A 25005-nucleotide genomic window follows, 5' to 3' on the forward strand; every position below is an offset into this window, starting at 1 on the left:
TTACTTACATTGTGTCTTCCAATGCCCCTGGATAATGTACATTGGCTGAAGCATTATGACAACTGAGCAACACAATGGTATGGATTAAATGAACTGTGCTTGGGTCATTGATAAGTCATTGTCTCAATGCAGCCTTATAATGCTGTGAAAGGATCCAGGAACCCAAATGATTTGGGTGGATCCCATCCTCCTTATAATACGAGCTTTGTTTCCAATAGGTATCAAAATTGTTAATTAATGTTACACCCACAGAGCTGCAATAGTCTTATAGACAGTTATAGAGGGCTACAAGTTTGCTGAAACATTTAATGCCATGATTTAGGGAGGGCACAGGGCCAGATATTATGGGATGTTTGTTGGTGTCAAGGAGAGACCCAATCGGTTCTTTAAAATCCATCTTCAGCTGTTCTGAGCTTCCCTTCATAATGTCATTGAATCCCACATGAACTATGATCGACTCAATTTCCTGATGCTGGTTTAAAATGTTTGGGAGCAGGTTATTGATGTCCTGTACTCGTGCTCCTGGATAGCACAACGTTTTTGCTCCAGGGACTGAGACATTGAACTGCCCAATACAACGGCCGGAGAAGGGGATGGATAAATCCGCCCATTCCTAGCCCTCACACAATTAGTTGAACCTTTGACGGGCCCATGAGAAGCAGGATAGCATACACCCGCTACTCCCGGCGATGGGTCCAGATCTCCCGCAGCAGGCAGTGCGCCTCTGGAGTCAGCGTAGTTGGAGTCAGCACAGCCGTCGCAGACACAGGCAGTCCCAGCGATGAAGGCACAGGTAGATCAGGCACCAGTGCAGCAAAGCTATTCCTTATGTCAATCTGCCCCGAACCTCTCGCAGACACTCCAGTCCGCTTAGCCGCTGCCTTTTGGATTCCACGACTTGTGACATAAGACCAGCACTGATTGGAACAATCCTCTCGATGTTCTCTGTCTACTCCACTACTAGATGGAGGAGAAGCGGATGGAGGCGACCTCCTTGGCAGGCAAGTTCCAGGGCACACAGATGCCATTCGGATAGAGACCGATGGCAAGGCAGGGACACATCCATCAGGCCCGTGCGGCAACCAGCCACAGGAGTTGAGAACGAGAATGTACCCAATTTGTGTTTTCCCAATGAGTGCGCACAGAATGGACATTTGCTAGTTAAGGGTAGCCACCTCATTCCTGTAATCATGCGCAAGCAAACAATTGCCTAATTGGAACACCGGATTGTCTGTTGGCCTGGACGAACGTAATAAACACAGCTTCTACAGTGCTGGAAACGTTCGTTAGCTATTCCAGGGGAAGCGGGCTCCATTGCATCTTTTCTAGCTCGCTGGCTAGTTGGGAGCAGGTGTTGACACAAGCACTTATGAATAAAAATAAAAGAGGACCTTGGAAACAAAAGGTAGAGGCGCAGGAGGTAACAGAGTGAGTGACAGGGAGTGAGTGGTCGGGGGGGGCCTGCAGGCTGGGAGCGTCCTGGGACACATAGATGGAACACCGTGTATTGGTGGGCCCTGAGAGACTTGACTTGGTGGGACAGCCACCCGCATCACTGCATTGTCTCTGCACAGGAGGGATGTTTCCTGTGTTTGACCTTCTCCAGCCGATAAGAGGGCAGATCGACCCGTGTCTGTGTGAGAGAATAAATGTTCTGTGAAATAAAAATCGAGTAGATTGTTTCTGGAAATGAATAAACATGGGTGAACCACAGTTTAATTCCGAGCTATTGTTAGTCCGACGTCTTTCTCCATTGTGCATGCTGACCATACCGGTCTGTCTCATTTTGTTTACAGGAGCCATTTGAGGATGGCTTCGCCAACGGGGATGAGCTGACACCGGCCGAGGAGGCCGCAGCCAAGGAGGCGGCCGAGCCTAAGGGAGCGGTCAAGTTCGGGTGGATCAAAGGGGTGCTGGTGAGTGGTCAACCCGACAGACTCTGTTTGACCTTTTGCGTCTCCCGAGAGTCCTCATGCTTACCTTTTTGTTATGTGACACAATGTGACGTTTCCCCATCAATATCCCTGTATTTCCATCTCCCCCTCCCTTTTTATGTGTGTCTTTTACTTTCTGCCGTTTCTCTTTGACCCCTGCGTCTACATTGCTACTGCATCATAAGCACTTCTCTTTGTAGATATGACATTGTAGGGAATGCATTGTCCTTGAGTTATTCTCAAACACAATGTTCAATGGCATGGACGAAAATCCTGACTTGGTGTACATGTATTTAAAGTCGGGATTTTGACCATAGTATATTTTTCTGCCCTCTCATTCAAAGTACAGAGGAATTCCTTCATGACCCCACAATCAGGCTAGGCCTCTTTTAGTATTAAGTTAACGTATCATTCAACTTAAGATTCCCTTGGCTGTCTAATTGTATTTTATCAGTCCTACAGCAGTCAAAGAGGAACCTCAATAATTGAGATGTGAGTCGATCACATTCTACTCAAGATTCTGTGCAACTAGCAAGAAATGCTTTGGTGATTAATCCTTCGTGGTCTGTCCAGGCCATAAAATGTTTCTGTGAGTCTAGTGTAAGAATCTGTCAGGGTTGTAGGAATTTGTCACACATTACATTTTATTTATTTATTTAACCTTTATTTAACTAGGCAAGTCAGTGGATGCTCAATATTCAAATTTGAATACGAGTTTTACGTCCTACAAGACATCGGTTGCGGGACGAGTGTAATGCAGTATTGATGGGTACGCTTCCTGCTTTTACTTCCTGCTTTGCTTTTATGGGTACACTCGCAATGGCAGTCAGTCCCACCTATTATGTCATCATTGACTTCAATGGGGACACCCGTTCTATTATTTGTATTTCTTTGGCAACACATGCTATTCTAACTGCTGTTAGTGACCACGGTCATTTGGCTGGCCAATAACAGTCATCCCAAATTCCATGACTGTCACAGCCTTAAATAAATGTGGTACAAGTTTCTGCTGCTTTTAAAACAGTCAGATGGGTGAGAGGAAGGAAGGCTTTTACATGTCAAAATACAAGCTGGGTAACAAGAACCAGAGATTATCTGAGAAAGAACTAACTGTGCTGCACATCATCTGTCAGAACTGGAAACTTCAAACAAAGAGGAAATGGCTTGAAATCAACTGTTTCTACTAGCTGTCATGAATGTAGTTAAAAGTACTTTACATTTTAGACAGGCACAGCGGTCTAAGGCACTGCATCTCAGTGCTAGAGGTGTCACTACAGACCCTAGTTCGATTCCAGGCTGTATCACAACCGGCCGTGATTGGGGGCCCCATAGGGTCCAGCATCATCCGGGTTAGGGTTTGGCCGGAGTAGGCCGTCATTGTAAATAAGGATTTTTTTTTTAACTGACTTGCCTAGTTAAATAAAGGTTATAAAAAAATATATATATATAATAAATAAATGCGAGTTTTCATGCCCATAGTCAAACTTCAGAAATACTGTTAATTTGAAGCACAATATTCCTTAGCTAGATGTAAAATGGGGCGACTAAGACTTCCTCACCCCAGTCCATTGTAGCCGGACTACGTTTGCTCAATCCCATTGTCCTTTGCGAGATACAAGACCGATCAGTGCAGGCGGAATCTGATGTAACATCATTTGAATGAACATTTCACATTACCATGGAAATGATTGCATCACAATACCAGGTGGCCACTGCGAGTGTACCCATGAGTTTACGTGTGAAATTGCCAGGGTTAGATGTTCCAAGCACATTCTATTTCTATGTGCTGCTGCTGCTGCTACAGGGAGACGGGGTGTTGCCTAGGCAACCGAAGACTTGTTTGCTACAACACCTTAATTGGGGCGGCAGCGTAGCCTAGTGGTTAGAGCGTTGGACTAGTAACCGGAAGGTTGCAAGTTCAAATCCCCGAGCTGACAAGGTACAAATCTGTCGTTCTGCCCCTGAACAGGCAGTTAACCCACTGTTCCTAAGCCGTCATTGAAAATAAGAATTTGTTCTTAACTGACTTGCCTAGTTAAATAAAGGTAAAAAAAAAAAGAAAAAAAAAAAAAAAAATTGTGTTGTAGCAAAGTTTCATTGTGTTGTTTGGAGTCCATGTTACTGAAGAAACGGACTCAACCGTACGAATGCCTGGCTGTCCTTTTTTTTAAATACGATTATGACTTATTTTACTTTCATGTCGATCTTCATCCATAACTTTCGGGTTACACGGTAATTGTGCCAGCCCTACTTTTGTTCTGTATTCCAAATTCTGACTAGAGAAAAGATTCCTGGTGGGTATGATACTAATCAATGAGTTTATTATACTACTCGATTACAAGATATTTGCACTGAAATTGATGAAACTGTGGTAGATACTGATGAATGTTCTTTGCGGTTGACAGTGATTGGATTTTAAATTAGGCTGGTCTTTAAAAGTTTACTTTTTCCTTACGTCAGCCTTGGCCAGGTTTTCAAATGTTATCTTTCAAAAAGAAAAGGGCTTCAATCAGGACTTAAATCACTGTTTAAACATTTCTTCTAACATTAAGTTGCGATCTTGGTGCTCGTAGCAATTTTTAAGACTAGTCGATGACACGGCGACACTGTTACTTTCACTAGGTTTGGAATTTTACCATCAACATTCATTCAGGTCAAATTGCGATTGAATCCTGCATCAAGTCTTGGACATCTAGTGGATTCCCACCAGCAATGTTCCAAGGCCAGGTTATTGGAAAGTACCTTGTTGAGTGAAGTGTTCCCGTTACCTCACATGCGTCCTAACTGCCACTCCTTCCTCTGTGCAGGTGCGCTGCATGTTGAACATTTGGGGCGTGATGCTCTTCATCCGCATGTCATGGATCGTGGGCCAGGCGGGAATTGGTAAGACTACACCATGGAGTAGATTTTTTTATTTAACCTTTATTTAACCAGGTAGGCAAGTTGAGAACAAGTTCTCATTTACAATTGCGACCTGGCCAAGATAAAGCATGTTCATGTGAACTACTGTTTTAATTCACACACAATGTCACCCCGAACCCCCAGCCACCCCACTAAACCACCCCTCTTTCTCCCATCACCTTTTGACCATTTACCATCCAGGTGCTTACACACTAGCTTGTTTTGGTAGCTGCGCCGCTACGATTCACAGGCCTTCTGACACTAACCCATGTGTGAATATGAGCGAGAGGCTCAACAAGCAAAATGGGCTGCTTATTGATGCTCGTTATTGCAGTTATTCGCCTCCTAGGAGTTTGTAGAAATGTTAATGCTGATTTTGTTTTGTCGCTAGTTAATCATGTCCTCCATTTTCTTTCAGTTCTCTCCTGTGTGATTGTTCTCATGGCAACAGTTGTGACCACCATCACCGGCCTTTCGACCTCAGCGATTGCGACTAACGGCTTTGTACGAGGAGGTATGAACCTTTGCATCTTTCAAGGTCCAACGCAGCCATTTTTTATCTCAATATCAAATCATTTCTGGGTAACAATTAAGTACCTTACTGTGATTTTTTTGACCATTTTAATTTAAAACAGAAACGTGGCTTCTTAGCAAAGATCAATTTCCCAAGCCAGAATTTAGCTAGGACTGTCTGAGAGTGAAAAAGAGAGATTGTGCAAATGAACAAAGTTGTGACGCATGCTTTTCTGAAGGAAGAGCAGCATTTGTACGTGGAGCAGAGGGGAGAAGAAGAAGGAGAAAAAAAAACACTAGTAGGAAAGAAGACATGACACAATGAACAAATAACATTCACAATGCAAGAAATTCAATAAAACTTGTTCATAAACATATCTGTATTCATACCAGCACACTTAAACTACATGACCAAAAGTATGCCGACATCATCTCATTCCAAATTCATGGGCATTAATATAGAGTTGTTGGGCGATTAGGCCTGGCTCGCAGTCGGTGTTCCAATTCATACCAAAGATGTTTGATGTGGTTGAGGTCAGGGCTCTGTGCAGGCCAGTCAAGTTCTTCCACACCAATCTCGACAAACCATTTCTGTATGGACCTCGCTTTGTGCACAGGGGCATTGTCATGCTGGATCTGGAAAGGGCCTTCCCCAAACTGTTGCCACAAAGCTGGAAGCACAGAATTTCTAGAATGCCATTGTATGCTGTAGCATTCAAATTTCCCTTCACTGGAACTAAGGGGACTAGCCCGAACCATGAAAAACAGCCACAGACCATTATTCCTCCTCCACCAAACTTTACAGTTGGCACTATGCATTGGGGCAGGTAGCGTTCTCCTGGCATCCGCCAAACCCAAATGGTGAAGCGTGATTCATCACTCCAGAGAACGTGTTTCCACTGCTCCAGAGTCCAATGGCGGCAAGCTTTACACTCCAGCTAACGCATGCTCAGCCATGGAAACTCATTTAATGAAGCTCCCGACGAACAGTTATTGTGCTGTCGTTGCTTCCAGAGGCAGTTTGGAACTCGATAGTGAGTGTTGCAACCGAGGACAGACAAATTTTGCGCTCTTCAGCACGTGGCAGTCCCGTTCTGTGAGCTTGTGTGGCCTACCACTTTGCGGTTGAGCCATTGTTGCTCCTAGACGTTTCCACGGCACAATAACAGCACTTACAGTTGACCGAGGCAGCTTTAGCAGGGCAGAAATTTGACAAACTGACTTGTTGGAAAGGTGGCATCCTATGACGGTGCCACGTTGAAAGTCACTGAGCTCTTCAGTAAGGCAATTCTACTGCCAATGTTTGTCCATTGAGATTGCATGGCTGTGTGCTCGATTTTATACACCCATCAGCAACTGGTGTGGCTGAAATAGCCAAATCCACAAATTTTGAAGATGTGTCCACATACTTTTGTGTATATATAGAGTATTAATAAATATGCTTCTCATAAATCATTAACCGTTTGCAATGTCTTGTTATTTATAATATGGCTTTAGATTAGGTGACTGAAGACAAGGACGATCATCATTGTTTTTGTAAAATATTCAGTGGAAATTAAGTCTTGTTTGACACATTTTAAAGTGAAAAATCTGAGTCTCAGCATCAACCTGTTACCGTGGAATTTCCCTTTACCGTTTTTACCTGCGCTGTCTGATCTTGGCACTTCTGACCACTAGACTTGGCTATTGGTGCATAGAAATGAGCCTCTCATATCAATAGATTAATACTGTAGGAAAAAAATGAATAATTCAAGAGATGGCTCTCGCAACAGTCAGCTCAGCTCAGTTTTGCATTTATAATTCCACCTTAATATATTTCTCATGAGTTGCGCAAGGTCGCTTCATGCTGATTTTTTATTTAGTGTGGTTTTTTTCTGGCCTTTTCTTGGCATGTTTGGATGAATGGGGCTGAGGTCTCCCACACTACTGATAGGCTAACCTTTTAACTTTTCTCTGGAATTCATTCAAACGTGCGTCCCGCAGAGCAGTGGCCGGCTCATGTGACATTTGCTTACTCCTGCGTTTGGATATGGATTTACAGGTGTGATTTTTACCAGCTGGACTTAGCTATCATTACCATTATCCACGGAACGGAATATGTATTATCAGTCGAGGGCCTCAATGAGATGTTCCCTGATTCATTTGGAGTCGAATGAAGGAGGGGGAAAACGCTGTCCACACATTTGTCCCAGTTGTCGCAGCATGAGGGGAAATTCAGTATTGTGTTTCTAAATTTGCAGCAGTTCTCCCTCAAGTCACTGAAAGAGACCAATGCTGGCAGGGAGGTCTGAAATGGATATTGGGACACTCTCCACATGGGCGAGGGCAAGGGAAAACAAAGGATTAGATTCATTTTAAAATGCGCTGGTGATGAAATCATGTTGTAGTGAAGGATATTTGTGTTTTCTGTAGGGTACTCCTCCTGGAGACCGCCTAATCGATTTAATTTTCATAAGGTTTCCAGTTTACCACAGCCAGATTGTTTTCGGGCTACAGGCGGCAAGAGAGGCTCCATATAGTGGCTATTGTTTTGTCTAGAGCAGCAGAGTAACCAAAACACGCACACTTATCAAATTTCAACATCCACTCCTTTTGAATTGATTTTCTTTCGAAGTAGACTAATCCATTACCCTTCGGTGGAATGCAAAAACTTTTCACCAAGGCTAAAACCTTTTTTTCCCCCCTTGGTAATATCTGTAACATGTTCAAACAAACCTTTGCCTAAGAGAACGTTTCCCCTGCTGCTACTGCACCTGCTCTAGCAAAGTAAAGTTGGTGCATTATGATGTCAAGAGTAGATTGAAATCACATGCCATTCGTAGGAATTACTGTAATATTCCCAATTACAGCACTGTGTAGGTTTTTAATCCTACCCCCCCCCAAAAAATCCACATATTCCCACATCTCCAAATGGTCTCTCAATATCAAAATGTAAATTTTACAGAGGGCAAATCAAAATGTGCTCTCTGAAAGTTTGACTTTCAGGGGATATTCCTGAACGGTTGTTCAATTTAACGTACTGATGTTGACGCTTGAATGGGGCCCGAGAGCCTGGAAAATAGCTTCTATCTCAAGGCCATCAGACTGTTAAATAGCCATCACTAGCCTGCTACCACCCGGTTACTCAACCATGCACCTTAGAGGCTGCTGCCCTATATACATAGACATGGAATCACTGGTCACTTTAATAATGGAACACTAGTTACTTTAATAATGTTTACATAATGCCTTAATCATTTCATATGTATATACTGTATTCTATTCTACTGTATTTTAGTCAATCCCACTCCGACATTGCTCGTCCTAATATTTATATATTTATTATTCTTTTACTTTAGATTTGAGCTAGGAACACAAGCATTTCGCTACACCCGCAATAACATCTGATAAATATGTGTATGTGACCAATTAAACTAGATTTGAGTGTAGGTGGAACGAATAGAGCCAGCAAAATATCCCCCATGTGCTCAAGCATGACCCCACATTAATTTGTCCACCCACTCATGCCCTCAGAGATCAGTCGTTTTGGTTCCTTCCTTTGTCTTGTCCCCCACTCGTGTCTGTATGAGCACTTGAGGTGCTCTCCAAAGCTATCAGCAGAGAGGTTGTATAAAGAGAGATCAACGAGGATCTCTACTCAGCCTGTCACACTACAAACTCATTGTGTAGCTAAACGTGTCAATTAATTTGTCTCCCATCTTGGAGCTCCTCCATCCTATCCACTCGTTTGAGCAGATATGTTGTTTTAAGGGTGTCGTTGAGATGAGTGTACTAGGCTGTACTGCAGTTAGTTTTAATGATGTAAGCAAATTCAATAGGCTAGCCTACATAATACAGTTATTTGATTAAACAATGTGTTTCGCCTTTCTGAGACAAATGAAATGAAATGTAAATGCTTCGTCCATCTGTCTCTTTGCAGGAGGGGCATATTATTTGATATCCAGAAGTTTGGGGCCAGAGTTTGGCGGCTCCATTGGTCTGATCTTTGCCTTTGCCAACGCTGTGGCTGTCGCCATGTACGTGGTGGGCTTCGCAGAGACGGTTGTGGAGCTCCTCGGAGTAAGTCACCCAATCCTTCCCCACGTCATCATCCAAGATCAACATTTTCTATCAGTTTTATTTGTTACTTTTTTTCATTTTGATTAAATATTTGGTTTTCCCTCAAAAGGTTAACTTGAAGATTCAATAATACTGCTGAAAAAGCCTACTTTTTAACACCATAGTTTCCACATCTCTAATAAGCGGTGAAGGATGCTTTGGGTCTTCTGATGTTCAATGTTTATTCTTAGGTTGTTTGCAAGGAGGACTGAAAAGCCACTATTTATTTAGGGGCAGCTCATGCAAAGTTAATACAGTTAACGCTTCTCCTTCGAGATCTTTTAAGTATTTTAAGCAAGGCTCACTCAGCGTGGCCCCCACACAGTTTTTTTGCATTTTGCTGATTGCAGTGTGCCATTGGCGTCAAGTGTAAGCTGCAAGTGTAATGAATTGTTTTCTCTGTTCATCAGAATTGCATGCCCCTGAATTTGTTTTGCATTTCAGTAGTGTTTTTATTTTTTTTTCAATAAAATTTGGTTAGATGTTTTTCCGCCTTTTTTTAGATGGGGCTGGTAAAAAAATGTTTTTTTTGCATTTTACATTCCATTTTGCGAGTTAAGTTTCGAACTCAGTTGTAAAGAAGTTGAAAATGAAAAAATAAAGCAAAATATTTGCAACGCTTTTTCAACTGGCCAGTATCACAGTAACGTAGCTGAACACCAGACAGCCAGTTATGAATTTGAGCGTTTCTCCTACCTCTCGGTCTGACAGTGAAGTTAATATTCTCCTGTGATTTCTCAGAGCGTGGATTGCATCATGACGGATGAGATCAATGACATCCGAATCATCGGCACCATCACCGTCATCCTTCTCCTGGGTATCTCCTTGGCAGGAATGGAATGGGAAGCTAAGGTAAGATGATAACATACAACTCGGATTGATTGAATAGAGCCCTCAGTCATGGTTTCGATCTAGAACGTAAGGTGATATTGAACTGCAACTCATCTCTGACGTCAAGCTGAAATTGACCTCAAATAAGCAGAATTCCTTCCAGACTGACTGAATGCAGACATTGATGTACACTGTGCAGTAGGCTAGTTGTAATACATTGCTCTGTTTTGTGGTTAATGCTAGTTGGGAGGTGTGGTGAAAGTGTACAGTTGAAGTCTGAAGTTTACATACATACCTTAGCCATACCTTACATACATACAATAGCCAAATACATTTAAACTCAGTTTTTCACAATTCCTGACATTTAATCCTAGAATAAATTCGCTGTCTTAGGTCAGTTAGGATCACCACTTTATTTTAAGAATGTGAAATGTCAGAATAATAGTAGAGAGAGTGATTTATTTCAGCTTTTATTTTTTTCATCACATTCACAGTGGGTCAGAAGTTTACATACACTCATTTAGTATTTGTTAGCATTGCCTTTAAATTGTTTAACTTGTGTCAAATGTTTTGGAAGGCCTTCCACAAGCTTCCCACACTAAGTGGGTGAATTTTGGCCCATTCCTCCTGACAGAGCTGGTGTAACTGAATCAGGTTTGTAGGCCTCCCTGCTCGAACATGCTTTTTTAGTTCTGCCCACACATTTTCGTATGGGATTGAAGTCAGGGCTTTATGGCCACTCCAATACCTTGACTTTGTTGTCTTTAAGCCATTTTTCCACAACTTTGGGAGTATGCTTGGGGTCATTGTCCATTTGGAAGACACATTTGCGACCAAACTTCCTGACTGATGTCTTGAGATGTTGCGTTAATATATCCACATAATTTTACCTACCTCATGATGCCATCTATTTTGTGAAATGCACCAGTCCCTCCTGCAGCAAAGCACCACCACAACATGATGTAGCCACCCCCGTGGTTCACGATTGGGATGATGTTCTTCGGCTTGCAAGCATCCCCCTTTTTCCTCCAACATAATGATGGTCATTATGGCCAAACAGTTCTATTTTTGTTTCATCATACCAGAGAACATTTCTCCAAAAAGTACGATATTTGTCCACATGTGCATTTGCAAACCGTAGTCTGGCTTTGTTATGCCGGTTTTGGAGCAGTGGCCTTTTCCTTGCTGAGCAGCCTTTCAGGTTATGTTGATATAGGACTCGTTTTACTGTGGATATAGATACTTTTGTACCTGTTCCCTCCAGCATCTTCACAAGGTCCTTTGCTGTTGTTCTGGGATTGATTTGCACTTTTCGCACCAAAGTACGTGGTACCTTCAGGCATTTGGAAAATTGCTCCCAAGGACGAACCAGACTTGTGGAGGTCTTCATTTTTCGTTTGAGGTCTTGGCTGATTTCTTTTGATTTTCCCATGATGTCAAGCAAAGAGGCACTGAGTTTGACGGTAGGCCTTGAAATACATCCACAGGTACACCTCCAATTGATTCAAATGATGTCAATTAGCCTATCAGAAGTTTCTAATTCCATGACATAGTTTTCTGGAATTTTCCAAGCTGTTTAAAGGCACAGTCAACTTAGTGTACATAAACTTCTGACTCACTGGAATTGTGATACAGTGAATTATAAGTGAAACAATCTGTAAACAATTGTTGGGAAAATTACTTTAGTCATGTACATGTTTTGGTTAAACTATAAGAGTGGTTAAAAAATAAGTTTTAATGACTCCAACCTAAGTGTATGTAAACTTCCGACTGTAACTAACATGTTCATTCTGTCCACAGGCTCAGATATTCCTGCTGGTCGTTCTGATTACGGCCATCTTCAACTACTTCATTGGCTCCTTGGTCCCACTCAAGTCCAAGGAGTCGCAGGGCTTCTTTGGCTACGACAGTAGGACCCTGTTTGATTCTCCCTTTTACACAACACAAACTGACATGACTGTCAAGCAAAAGTAAAGACAGTCCAAGACGTGTCAAACGAAATTAGATTGACACAGTACCGGTGGTTTCGTTGCAGAGCTATAATTCTGAATTCATGTATTCTTCTCTGAACTCGTGATCTGCATGACTACTGTATGCAGCATGACGTACTGGCTACTCAAAGTTGTACTAGAGATTTTTTGGATGAAGTCACAAGACCGAACCAATTGTATTCTTTGTAATTCACTTTGCGACCTGGTTCCAGCTCACAGATCAACTGATCGAGAGTCTGACTATCCTAAGATACGCTCTGCATGCTTTGTGACTATTGCGCCACCTTGCATTCTCTCTTGATCTGCTCACCTCTCCTTTCTCTCTATTTCTCTTTCCCCCTGCTCTCTTGCTCTAAGGTGCGATTATGATGGAGAACATGTGTCCGGACTTCCGAGGCACAGAGTCGTTTTTCTCCGTCTTTGCCATCTTCTTCCCTGCAGCCACTGGCATTCTGGCTGGCGCCAACATATCAGGAGATCTTTCTGTAAGCACCCCTGGTCATTGTTTAGAACAAAACAAGGAGATGACTTATCCCAATTCATATAAAAAGGATACAATCAATGGAACTCGTATTGTCTTGATTAAAAGCTTAATGTGTGGGACTTGATATGAAATCAGTGTGAGGGACTAGGCATTTCTTTATATTCACAGGACCCACAACTGGCCATTCCAAGAGGAACACTCTTAGCCATTCTGATCACTGGCATTGTCTACCTGGCGGTCGCCATTTCTACTGGTCTGTGGAATTTCTTCTCATTTGTCCCGAACAAGACCGACTAAATTATACATATTACAGATCGAGAGTTTGTGACAATTTGTCTCTTGTTTCTCATTAAAGGCTCTTGCATTGTGAGAGATGCCACAGGAAACGGCAATGACACACTCGGCGCACAGTTCATGGCCAACTGCACCGACGCCGCCTGCAAGTTTGGCTATGACTTCTCCTCCTGCAAGGGTAAAGACGGCCAGTACAACTGCAGATACGGACTCCAGAACGACTTCCAGGTACATTACACGGCTACACTACAAAGGTATGTGGACACCTGCTCGTCGGACATCTCATACAAAAATCGTGGGCATTAATATGGAGTTGGTCCCCCCCTTTGCTGCTATAACAGCCTCCACTCTTCTGGGAAGGCTTTCCACTAGATGTTGGAACATTGCTGCGGGGACTTGCTTCCATTCAGCCACGAGCGTTAGTGTGGTCAGGCACTGATGTTAGGCGATTAGGCCTGGCTCGCAGTCTGTGTTCCAATTCATCCCAAAGGTGTTCAGTGGGATTGAGGTCAGAGCTCTGTGCAGGCCAGTCAAGTTCTTCCACACCGATCTCGACAAACCATTTACTGTATGAACCTCACTTTGTGCACGGGGGCACTGTCCTGCTGCAACAGGAAAGGGCCTTCCCAAAACTTTTGGCACATTTGGAAGCATAGCATTTCTAGAATGCCGTTGTAGGCTGTAGTGTTAAGATTTCCCATCACTCAAACTAAGGGGTCTCGTTCGAACCATGAAAAACAGCCCCAGACCATTATTCCTCCTCCACCAAACTTTACAGTTGGCACTATACGTTGGGGCAGGTAGCTTTCTCCTGGCATCCGCCAAACCCAGATTTGTCCCGTCGGACTGCCAAATGATGAAGCATGATTCATCACTCCAGAGAACGTGTTTCCACTGCTCCAGAATCCAATTGCGGCACGCTTTACACCACTCCAGCCGAGGCTTGGCATTGCGCATGGTGATCTTAGGCTTGTGTGCGTGGAAACTCATTTAATGAAGCTCCCGACAAACATTTATTGTGCTGACGATGCTTCCAGAGGCAGTTTGGTACTCTGTAGTGAGTGTTGCAACCGAGGAGAGACGATTTTTTACGCGGTTCAGCACTCAGCGGTCCCATTCTGTGAGCTTTTGTGGCCTACCACTTCGCCGTTGTTGTCCTAGATGGTTGGACTTCACAATAACAGCACTGGGCCAGCTCTAGCAGGGCAGAAATTTGATCAACTGACTTGTTGGAAAGGTGGCATCCTGTGATTGTGCCACGTTGAAAGTCGCTGAGCTCTTCAGTAAGGTCATTCTCCTGCCAATGTTTGTCATATGGAGATTGCATGGCTGTGTGCTCCATTTTCTACATCTGTCAGCAACGGGTGTGGCTGAAATAGCAGAATCCTCTCATTTGGAGGGGTGTCCACATACTTTGTGTATGTCTGATTGGGTGATGTTTGCTACCTAGAACGGCAGCCATTATGTGGCAATTTTTATCACCGTTGAGTGGTGAGGGGGACTTGAAGAAACGTACATACTTAGTCCTCTTCGTCCCGGGTGGGACAGAAGTTGTCGAAGAAAGGTATGGCCTTATGGGCTCAGCTGTTTAATCGGTATCATGCCTTTTCCTTAGGTCATGAGCATCGTGTCCGGGTTCGGCCCCATCATCACTGCCGGAATCTTCTCCGCCACTCTGTCCTCTGCCCTGGCTTCTCTGGTCAGCGCCCCCAAAGTGTTCCAGGTAAGCCCCTAGACTCGGTCCTCAGATCCTGCTTCCTTAATCTGTCCCTGCTAGTCACGTTATGCTTTTACCATATTATCCTTACTTTATGGAATAGCCTGCCGAGTTTATGCACGCGTCCTGTTACAGTTCCTGTCCCATAGACACAGATCAAAGGCAAGGTTGGGATCTTGTATCCCAATGTTCCTCAGGTCATCCACCTAGTGTCCCATCTACTGATTAGTATAGCGGTGTCCAATTCCAATGGTTTTTCCTTCTCCTCCAGGCTCTATGCAAAGACAACATCTACCCCGGCCTTGAGATGTTCGCCAAGGGGTATGGCAAGAACAACGAGCCCCTTCGCGGCTACATCCTCACCTTCTGCATCGCTCTGGCCTTCATCCTCATCGGTAATTACGCCGTCCAGGTTTAGCCATCTAACAATGACACTATTATTCACAATATGGCATTCTGTAGCATGTCATGAAAATGGAATTCAGTATTATCTCAGTATATCATTCAGTAGTACATCAGTACTATATCATTTAGTAGTATAAAGTGTACTATTGAATGTCTATGGACAGTTCCCTATGAACAACTTAATCTGCCATGCTTTTGTCTTTATTTTAGCCCAGTTGAACATTATCGCTCCCATCATCTCCAACTTCTTCCTGGCCTCCTACGCTCTCATCAACTTCTCTGTATTCCACGCCTCTCTGGCCAACTCTCCAGGTAAGTCCTTTTGGGACAACAACAACACTTTCCTGAGGAAAATGCAGAAAGTCTGGAATTTCAATGCGACCAAAAAACAGAGCCCCAAAGGTCCTGACTATGGCCCGAATGAAGTCATGAGTCTTAACAGTTAAGTCATTAGGCTTAAAGGGGAGATTTAATAGGAAATAGGACTTCCAGACAAATTATTTATAGGTGGGAGCAGTCCTCACTCTGTCATTCTTAGTGATATGCATGGCTCCACTGGTATGTGTCGCATCGAGTCGCGTCTATCTTTGCCATTCCCCAAGTGGCTCAAGCCTTGAGATAACAGATGTAATGACTTGCCTGAGTTACGGGAACGTTTTCATAACTGGACAATTGTTTTATGAAAGAATGGCAACTGCGATCTCTCTGATAAGGCCCACAGTTTTCTTCTTCAGGAAGTAAATTGGAAGAAATGGGATTGTCTCAATGGCTCTCAGTATTATGCAACTGATTGATAGATGCTTGGTTGAAAGCAATACTGCTGGGAAACCTGTACTGCTGCTTATTATTGAATGCAACACATTCCGTATATTGGATTTGACCCTTATCTGACTGATGTGATTTGCTGGATGATGTCCACTCGGTTTTAACTGTCAGTCTATTGGTGTCAAGAAATCAAGATCTTTACTGTCATTTTTTTCGTACCTGATGGTCATCAGTTGTGCCTTAGTCAAGACAGAAAAAACAAATGAGTGTACGAATGTCACGCCCTGGCCTTAGTATTCTTTGTTTTCTTTATTATTTTAGTTAGGTCAGGGTGTGACATGGGGAATGTTTGTGTTTTGTTGGTTTTGGGTGTTTTTATGGTAAAGGGGTTGTTGGGTATAGTATATGGGTTTGTGTGGAGTACATGTGTCTAGTGTTGTCTATGTATGTTTAGTTGTCTAGGAGAGTCTATGGTTACCTGAATGAGTTCCCAATTAGAGACAGCTGATTTCGGTTGTCTCTGATTGGGAGCCTTATTTAGGGTAGCCATAGGCTCTCATTGGTTGTGAGTAATTGTCTATGTCAGAACGTTTGTAGCCTGTGTGTGTAAGTGCACAACGTTATTTAGCTTCACGGTCGTTTGTTGTTTTTGTTCGTTTTGTTAAAGTGTTTCGTGTCGTGTTTATTTTTCGTCATCTTTAAAAATAAAAGAAGATGGCTTACTTTCCAAAAGCTGCGTTTTGGTCCATCAATCCGCCACACGATCGTGACAGAATTACCCACCAAAGGATCAAGCAGCGTGAATTGGAGCAGTGGCCTGCTACACAGGATTATTGGAGTTGGGAGGAAATATTGGACGGAGAAGATCCATGGGCACAGCCGGGAGAATATCGCCGTCCCAAAGCTGAGCTGGAGGCAGCGAAAGCAGAGAGGCGGCGATATGAGGAGGCAGCACGGAAACAAGGCTGGAACCCCGTAAGTCAAACCCAAAAATTTCTTGGGGGAGGGCTCTCGGGTAGTTTAGTTGGGTCAGTCGGGAGACGTGAGCCAACTCCTCCTGCTTACCGTAAGGAGCCGGTGAGGGCGGATTTGGAAGTGAGCGACGCAGAGACAGTAAAGGAATTAATGGAGAAATTGGAGGAGAGAGTTATGAGGGATGTACTGGTTTGGTGCATGAGGCACGGCATCCGTCCGAATGAGCGTGTTGGTGAGTTAATGTCACCGGGAACAGCTCTCCATACTCGTCCTGAGGTGCGTGCTAGCCGTCTGGTTAAGACAGTGCCTACAGCACGCACAAAGCCTCCTGTGTGTCTCCAGAGTCCTGTGCGTCCTGTTACTGTTCCTCCACGTACTAGCCCTGTGGTGCGTGTCTCCAGCACATTACCAGCAGTGCCTACACCACGCACCAAGCCTTCTGTGTGTCTCCAGAGTCCTGTACGCACTGTTCCTTCTCCCCGTACTCGTCCTGATGTGCGGGTCCTCAGCCCGGTACCACCAGTACCGGTACCACGCACAAGGCCTATAGTACGCCTTGAGAGTCCAGTATGCCCTGTTGCTGCTCCCCGCACTAGCCCTGAGATGCGTGTCCCCAGCCCGGTGCCACCAGTCCCGGCACCACGCACCAGGCCTACAGTGCGCCTCAGCCGGCAGGAGTCTGCCGTCTGCACAGCGATGACTGAACTGCCCGTCTGCCAAGCGCCATCTGAGCCATCCGTCTCCCCAGCGCCATCTGAGCCATCCGTCTCCCCAGCGCCATCTGAGCCATCCGTCTGCAATGAGCCTGCAAAGCCGCCCGTCTGCCATGAGCCTGCAAAGCCGCCCGTCTGCCATGAGCCCACTGAGCCGCCAGCCAGACAGGAGCCGCTAGAGCCGCCAGCCAGACAGGATCTGCCAGAGCCGCCAACCAGACAGGATCTGCCAGAGCCGCCAACCAGACAGGATCTGCCAGAGCCGCCAACCAGACAGGAGCAGCCAGATCAGTCAGCCAGCCATGAGCAGCCAGATCAGTCAGCCAGCCATGAGCAGCCAGATCCGTCAGCCAGCCATGAGCAGCCAGATCCGTCAGCTAGCCATGAGCAGCCAGATCCGTCAGCTAGCCATGAGCAGCCAGATCCGTCAGCTAGCCATGAGCAGCCAGATCCGTCAGCTAGCCATGAGCAGCCAGATCCGTCAGCTAGCCATGAGCAGCCAGATCCGTCAGCTAGCCATGAGCAGCCAGATCCGTCAACTAGCCATGAGCAGCCAGATCCGTCAGCCAGCCATGAGCAGCCAGATCCGTCAGCCAGCCATGAGCAGCCAGATCCGTCAGCCAGCCATGAGCAGCCAGATCCGTCAGCCAGCCATGAGCAGCCAGATCCGTCAGCCAGCCATGAGCAGCCAGATCCGTCAGCCAGCCATGAGCAGCCAGATCCGTTAGCCAGCCATGAGCAGCCAGATCTGTCAGCCAGCCATGGGCCGTCCCTCAGTCCGGAGCTGCCGTTCCTCAGTCCGGAGCTGCCATTCCTCAGTCCGGAGCTGCCATTCCTCAGTCCGGAGCTGCCCCTTACCCTGGTGCTGCCCCTTACCCTGGTGCTGCCCCTTACCCTGATGCTGCCCCTTACCCTGGTGCTGCCCCTTACCCTGGTACTGCCCCTGACCCTGGTACTGCCCCTGACCCTGGTACTGCCCCTTACCCTGGTACTGGCCCTTACCCTGGTACTGGCCCTTAGTCCGGAGCTGCCCCTTAGTCCGGAACTGCCCCTTAATGCAATGGGGTTAATGTGGAGGGGGGTCATTTGGAGGAAGCCTAGGAGGTGGTTAGGGACTGTGGTGACGTGGGGACCACAACCAGAGCCGGAGCCGCCACCGTGGATGGAAGCCCACCCAGACCCTCCCCTAGACTGTGTAATGGTGCGCCCGGAATTCGCACCTTAAGGGGGGGGGGTTATGTCACGCCCTGGCCTTAGTATTCTTTGTTTTCTTTATTATTTTAGTTAGGTCAGGGTGTGACATGGGGAATGTTTGTGTTTTGTTGGTTTTGGGTGTTTTTATGGTAAAGGGGTTGTTGGGTATAGTATATGGGTTTGTGTGGAGTACATGTGTCTAGTGTTGTCTATGTATGTTTAGTTGTTTAGGAGAGTCTATGGTTACCTGAATGAGTTCCCAATTAGAGACAGCTGATTTCTGTTGTCTCTGATTGGGAGCCTTATTTAGGGTAGCCATAGGCTCTCATTGGTTGTGAGTAATTGTCTATGTCAGAACGTTTGTAGCATGTATGTGTATGTGCACAACGTTATTTAGCTTCACGGTCGTTTGTTGTTTTGTATAGTTTGTTAAAGTGTGTCGTGTTCGTTCATCTTCTTTAAATAAAAAGAGAAGATGTATCATTATTCCGCTGCATCTTGGTCCGTCTCTCCAGTACACGATCGTGACAACGAATTTGAAACAACCATTTCATTGTTGTGTCATCCAGCAGTCGTTGTATAAAGTGATGTTTGTTTTTCTGTTAGTACCACACACAAAAAGCCCTAGGAGAACGCCAGGTACAGATTTTATATCTAATTCGGACATTGTCCACGCAGACCATTTAATTACACGGATTTAAAGGGTACATGACTCACCACAGGCAAGGCAAAAGACACTTGGCTTCTCGCCTCTGGAAACTCAAACTGGCAATGTCAAACGCCTTCTTTTCTGGCCACCTTTAGAGCCCGTTTTCGCTCTCCCATGAGTGTATGTAAAAACGGGCATGGGGCAAAGAATGACGTCACTCCAATGTACCCTTCATGTCCTGTGGTTTTTGTAGTTCTTGTCATTGCGTAACCGTGCGCACAGTTAAACTGTGCCCCATTGTACCCGTTTACTAAACTCCCACTAGTCTAGTCTCTTTAGTATCTAATTAACTGGGATCCACTAGTGGATGTAACATTATTGCTCAATGTTTTTTTTTTTACACCATTTTTAATCCAAGTGCATATCCATATGCTCTTTCCTTAAATTAGCGACATTGCTATATTAAGCCGCCGCCCCTTTTTTATGATTCAGTCATTTCACTCATAACAATGATGTTTGTTGGAATATGTGAAGAAGTAATGCAAGTCATAAATGAACAAGAGCTCTCAGCTACGGTAAGCCCGCAGCTCTCCATAGACACTTGCTGATTCTTCATAGACATGAGTGGCAGATTTGTTCTAGTCTTTTGGATTCTACCTCTGTTCATGTTCGTATGTTATTCCTTCGTTTTGGATATATAACCCATGCTAACCTCTCTACGGTCTTTTACAATAAGGATAAAGGTCATATGCTGGCACCCCTTGGTATTACTGACCGCCAAAGTGCATTTTTTACGAGGGTCCTTATAAGGGAGTCCACCTAACGTTTCTCTGACCCTTAGGGTGGCGCCCCAGCTTCAAGTTCTACAACATGTGGGTGTCCCTGGCTGGCGCTGTGCTGTGCTGCGTGGTCATGTTCGTCATCAACTGGTGGGCAGCCCTGGTGACCAACGTTATTGTCATGGGCCTCTACATCTACGTGAGCTACAAGAAGCCCGGTGAGTGACTCAATTTAGGCCAAGTCGGCCATCTTGGATTGCCTCAACGTCGACTAGTGTTATTTTGCCAAGGTAGGTGCTCGTTGAGAAACTTGGCTAACATGGCTTACGGTTATCTTCCTTTACAAATATCATCACCATATTATTTCATGAATTAGCGTACCCGTTAATTGGAAAAATATAACAATGTCCCCAAAAGAGGTCAATCGCTGTGAATTACACCTGACCACTTAGTGTAAATACTTTCCTAGTCCTACTTTTGATTCCACTGAAATATAAACCTTTATGACTGAGCCACATTAGCACAATGCACTGAAAGTCCCCTGATGCCCAAAGATGCTTTGAACACTCCCGAGTGACGCAGTGGTCTAATGCACTGCATCTCAGTGCTAGAGACGTCACTACAGACCCTGGTTCCCATGATCGCGAGTCCCATAGGGCGGCTCACAATTGGCTCAGCGTCGTCCGGGTTAGGGGAGGATTTGGCCAGGGTAGGCCTTCATTGTAAATAAGAATTTGTTCTTAACTGACTTGCCTAGTTAAATAACATAAATGCTTTGAACACAATGTGAATCAGGCCCCACTATTGATATTTCAAGCTTTTTTGTATTGCTGATGCATACCTGTATTTTGGGGAAGTGGTAAGCATTTGCATTACAATTATGTTTTTGTTGTGCACCATCTGCTGCAGTGCAGCCCAGGCCAACGTGGTTGAAATGTATTTTTAGCTAAACGCAGGGTTGTGGAAACTGGCAGTATGACTACAGCCGAAATGAACCAGCTATTCACAATGTGATGCTGTGTTAAGGTTACATTTGAAATCAGAGGGCTCGCCGCTGACAAGGAAGGCAGAACGTGGGTTGTCAAAAAACAATGGCTCTCGGCTCTACTTGCAGGGTAGAACACATGTTTCCACCCAAAAAATATTCTGTCAACTTCGTCATTCAGTCTGTTAATTAGCATACGGATTTATAAATTCTTATTTTTTACCTCGTACACGAATAGACTTTCCCTCCGGTGTTTCTATGGTGATTTGCCAAAGGGCTGGCTCATTCTCCTGTTCACTTTTCTTAAGCTGCCCACCCACGTAAGGCAGCGTGACTTTAAATGGGGGGCTTTTAAATGTCTAGTGCTGGGAGGGTGCGGATACATGCAGTTACATGTGCTCGATTGTATTAGTGCTCAGGCTCTCTGGCCTGGCTGTGCCGATTCTATTCTGGAGCAAGCTGGGAACTGGACTGTTGAGGTCCCCACAGAGGTAAGATGGTCGATCGGAAGTCCCCATATGGAACCGCTGGCTCTGGGTAAACAAACGTGACCTGCGCTGGAAACCCCGGGGGGAGCACCAGACACCGATATAGACTTTCACAGAGGCACACTTGTATGAACAACACGCACACATACACAACTAGCTTCACACACTCCGTTTGACATGCAGCTATATACACAGACATGCTCTCTCTCACAGACGTACACACATTCTCACACACGCAGAGTCACAGCTTCACATACAGCTCTGCACAGCATCCCTACTGATGCCCACACTGCATGGGACTTGTTCCAATGTCCTGACTGGCTTAATGGTCACCCATACAGGGTCCTGGCTCCAGAATGTGACGCTGTTTGTCCTCTCTTCCAGATGTGAACTGGGGCTCCTCGACCCAGGCTCTGACATACCACCAGGCCCTGACCCACAGTCTGCACCTCAGCAGTGTTGAGGACCACATCAAGAACTTCAGGTACAGTGTAGAACACACTTTAACACACACACACACACACACACACACACACACACTACTTAGACCAACGGAATGGTATGGTCTTTGAAATGCAGTGGCCCAGAGAAAGGCTATGTTCTTAACACTCACTAAACCACCTTAGTTTTACCACCCGCGTCCTTCCTGGCGTTAGTTTCATTATGCTACTTTTTAAATATTTACTGGGTAAAATGTTCAGCATTCACGTTGTCATAAAGGCTGTTGCCCTGTTACTTCTAACAGTATCTGATAGGCAAATTAGATGAACAACTCCTCCACTTAATTACCCTTCCATGTTGCTAGGCAAGTTGTCACTAACACATGCCCACTGAGGTGTGCAGATCCGGTAAGGCTCCAGCAGGCTGACTGTATCCGGGTGGCAGGGGAGGATATTGCCGTTTGTCCAGTCAGGCTACAGCAAGCCCATCTCTCCCATCTCGGCATGACACATCCCCTTGGAGAGAGGGTTGTGTAACTGCACACCTGGGACAACAGTGGCAGATACTTGGCATCCTTCACACTGCCTTGGCTCAGAGGACAAAAGTGTGAGACTAAATGGTCTATTCTCGAACACCTCGGAAACGGTGGAGAGCATGGGAGTTGGGGTATAGAACCGTGTTTCTCGAAGACGTGGGCACTGCCACAACCACACAAACAAGGGGGCAGACATATTCTAGTACTAGTGTTCTGGTGATACAATATCAAGTTGATGCTTACCTTGATTTTAATCAAGCGTACACTCTCGTTCAGGATCTTGTTCAGAAACACTGATATAGGGAAAAGCGTTCCATCAGGTCACCCTCCGAACTCGTCCGAGCCACAACACGACAATCTCATGCTCTATTGTTCACCTGCTCACACACAGGACTGTAAGAGTTGCTGTGGACGCTTTTCAGAATGTGCAATTCGTCCTGGAAGTGTTCCCTTGGCAATAAACCGGCGGGTGAGGGATTATGGAGCGTCTGATATTGTCTTCGGAATTCAAACGTGTTACTCCTGGACTTCTCGTTTCCCTCCCTCCTGGCTCTCTTAACCCCATGTGCTTAACATAGCTTTGATTTGATGTGCGTTACTCCGGGAGCTCTCCATCCAAGTCTGTTCTTGTTCCTCACTGAGGAGATGATTCAAACGTCTTCTCTCAAGGTCATTAGAAGACATTGAGTGAGATGACGCACTGAGGAGTACTGTGTGCATGTGACCTGGCAAAAAAGTCTAAAGGGTGAGGCAATCGGTGGCCATTGGTTAACCCTCCTGGAGAGGTAGTGGGTGCATGTTTTTGTTTCAGCTCTGCGCTAAACTGACCGAAATCTACTAAATCAGCTGCTCATTAGAACTTTGATTAATAGAATCATTGATTAATCATTTGATTAATGCTCATCAAGTATATCTCCATGAGGAGGGTTGGCCATCCTTGGGTTAGATATTGGTGTCCCTAGTATGTGTACCATTTACTGTTAGCATGGATACTAGCTAAATGCTGTTTTTGTATTGACTATGTTTTACCACAGACCCCAGTGCTTGGTGATGACGGGATACCCCAACTCCCGTCCGGCTCTGCTCCACCTGGTCCACGCCTTCACCAAGAACGTGGGCCTGATGATCTGCGGCCATGTGCGCACGGTGAGTCACCAGAGACTTCGCCTACCTGGAGACCCATTTTGGCTCCATCACATAACTGTACCATTGCACACAACAGGGCCATTTTACAATGTTTCACTCTTATTTTATAGCATAACCTAAACCTTAGATGACTAATCTCAATGCAATGTCATAATTACTTCTAGTTAACTACCGGTGACTAAGTGCTTTATTAACTCCCATTAGAACCAATTTGCGGGAAACAGAACACAGTGGCTGCCCTATTGTTTTGGACCTTGTTTGTTGTGTTGCTCATATTTATCCCGTTTACTTTCTAATCCACATTTCATGTTGATTGAGTCGTTGCTCCCAATTAGTGATTTTCTTCTTTTTTTTCTCATGACTTTTAGCGACTTTTTTCCCATCTAAATCCCTCATTTGTGCGTTACCTGGGGGCAATAAAATTTCCGCTCCATTAAAGCGGTGTGGGACTGGGGAAATGTAATCGTCCTCGCGCTGTGCCCACAACGCTCTCTCTTTCTCTCTCATAAACACACACACTTTCTCTATTCTTCCATTAATTAACACTGTCAAAAAAGAGTGAGTGCTCCAACACCAGCCAATGGTAAAAACATTCCCTCCTAATGGCGGTACATTTTTCTGGCTAAGGGCTGCTTTTTACGCTAAAGCACCTCTCTTCAGAAATAAGGAAGAGACTCCATGTGTGGACCTTTTAAGGAGTGGCTGTTTTGAATTGGGGCTTCTTCCAGGAAAACTTAAGATCCTTTGACGGTAATTGGTACGGTAAATATATCCACCACCTGTGATTTTGACTGTGCAAGGTGGAACTACATCTACGTTTGTTAATGAGTTGCTAAATGCTACACTTCGCCTTTAGCGTGACTGTTCTTATCTATGTGTGTTGTGTCCACAGGGCTCCAGAAGGCCCAACTTCAAAGAGCTGTCCAACGACCAGACGCGTTACCAGCGCTGGCTGCTGAAAAACGAGACCAAGGCTTTCTACACCCCTGTGTTTGCCGACGACATGAGACAGGGCACCCAGTATCTGTTACAGGTGAGAACAGACCAACGCTGCAATTGGTGGAAGCGGTGGGATCTGCTGTGGTTTATTTATAAGTACGCCATTTTTGTTCTATATAAACTCAGCAGAAAAAGAAACGCCCATTTTTCAGGACCCTGTATTTCACA

The 25005-nt window shown here is 45.1% G+C and overlaps 1 protein-coding gene across 3 annotated transcripts in view; it reads left to right on the forward strand.

Moving 5' to 3' along the window:
- Nucleotides 1-25005, forward strand: part of LOC129863657 (solute carrier family 12 member 2-like) — a 95328-nt gene that overhangs the window by 28529 nt on the left and 41794 nt on the right. For all 3 annotated transcript variants that reach the window (XM_055935786.1, XM_055935784.1, XM_055935785.1), the window contains exons 2-17: nucleotides 1797-1916; nucleotides 4742-4817; nucleotides 5254-5349; nucleotides 9268-9407; nucleotides 10188-10298; nucleotides 12078-12186; nucleotides 12626-12753; nucleotides 12921-13005; nucleotides 13108-13274; nucleotides 14662-14769; nucleotides 15035-15158; nucleotides 15379-15480; nucleotides 20306-20461; nucleotides 22101-22200; nucleotides 23727-23838; nucleotides 24731-24871. In XM_055935786.1, coding sequence (XP_055791761.1) covers nucleotides 1797-1916; nucleotides 4742-4817; nucleotides 5254-5349; nucleotides 9268-9407; nucleotides 10188-10298; nucleotides 12078-12186; nucleotides 12626-12753; nucleotides 12921-13005; nucleotides 13108-13274; nucleotides 14662-14769; nucleotides 15035-15158; nucleotides 15379-15480; nucleotides 20306-20461; nucleotides 22101-22200; nucleotides 23727-23838; nucleotides 24731-24871 — 1875 coding nt within the window. The remainder of the gene's footprint in view (nucleotides 1-1796; nucleotides 1917-4741; nucleotides 4818-5253; nucleotides 5350-9267; nucleotides 9408-10187; nucleotides 10299-12077; nucleotides 12187-12625; nucleotides 12754-12920; nucleotides 13006-13107; nucleotides 13275-14661; nucleotides 14770-15034; nucleotides 15159-15378; nucleotides 15481-20305; nucleotides 20462-22100; nucleotides 22201-23726; nucleotides 23839-24730; nucleotides 24872-25005) is intronic.

This window comes from Salvelinus fontinalis, chromosome 10 (assembly GCF_029448725.1).
Source record: "Salvelinus fontinalis isolate EN_2023a chromosome 10, ASM2944872v1, whole genome shotgun sequence".
NCBI lineage: Eukaryota > Metazoa > Chordata > Actinopteri > Salmoniformes > Salmonidae > Salvelinus > Salvelinus fontinalis.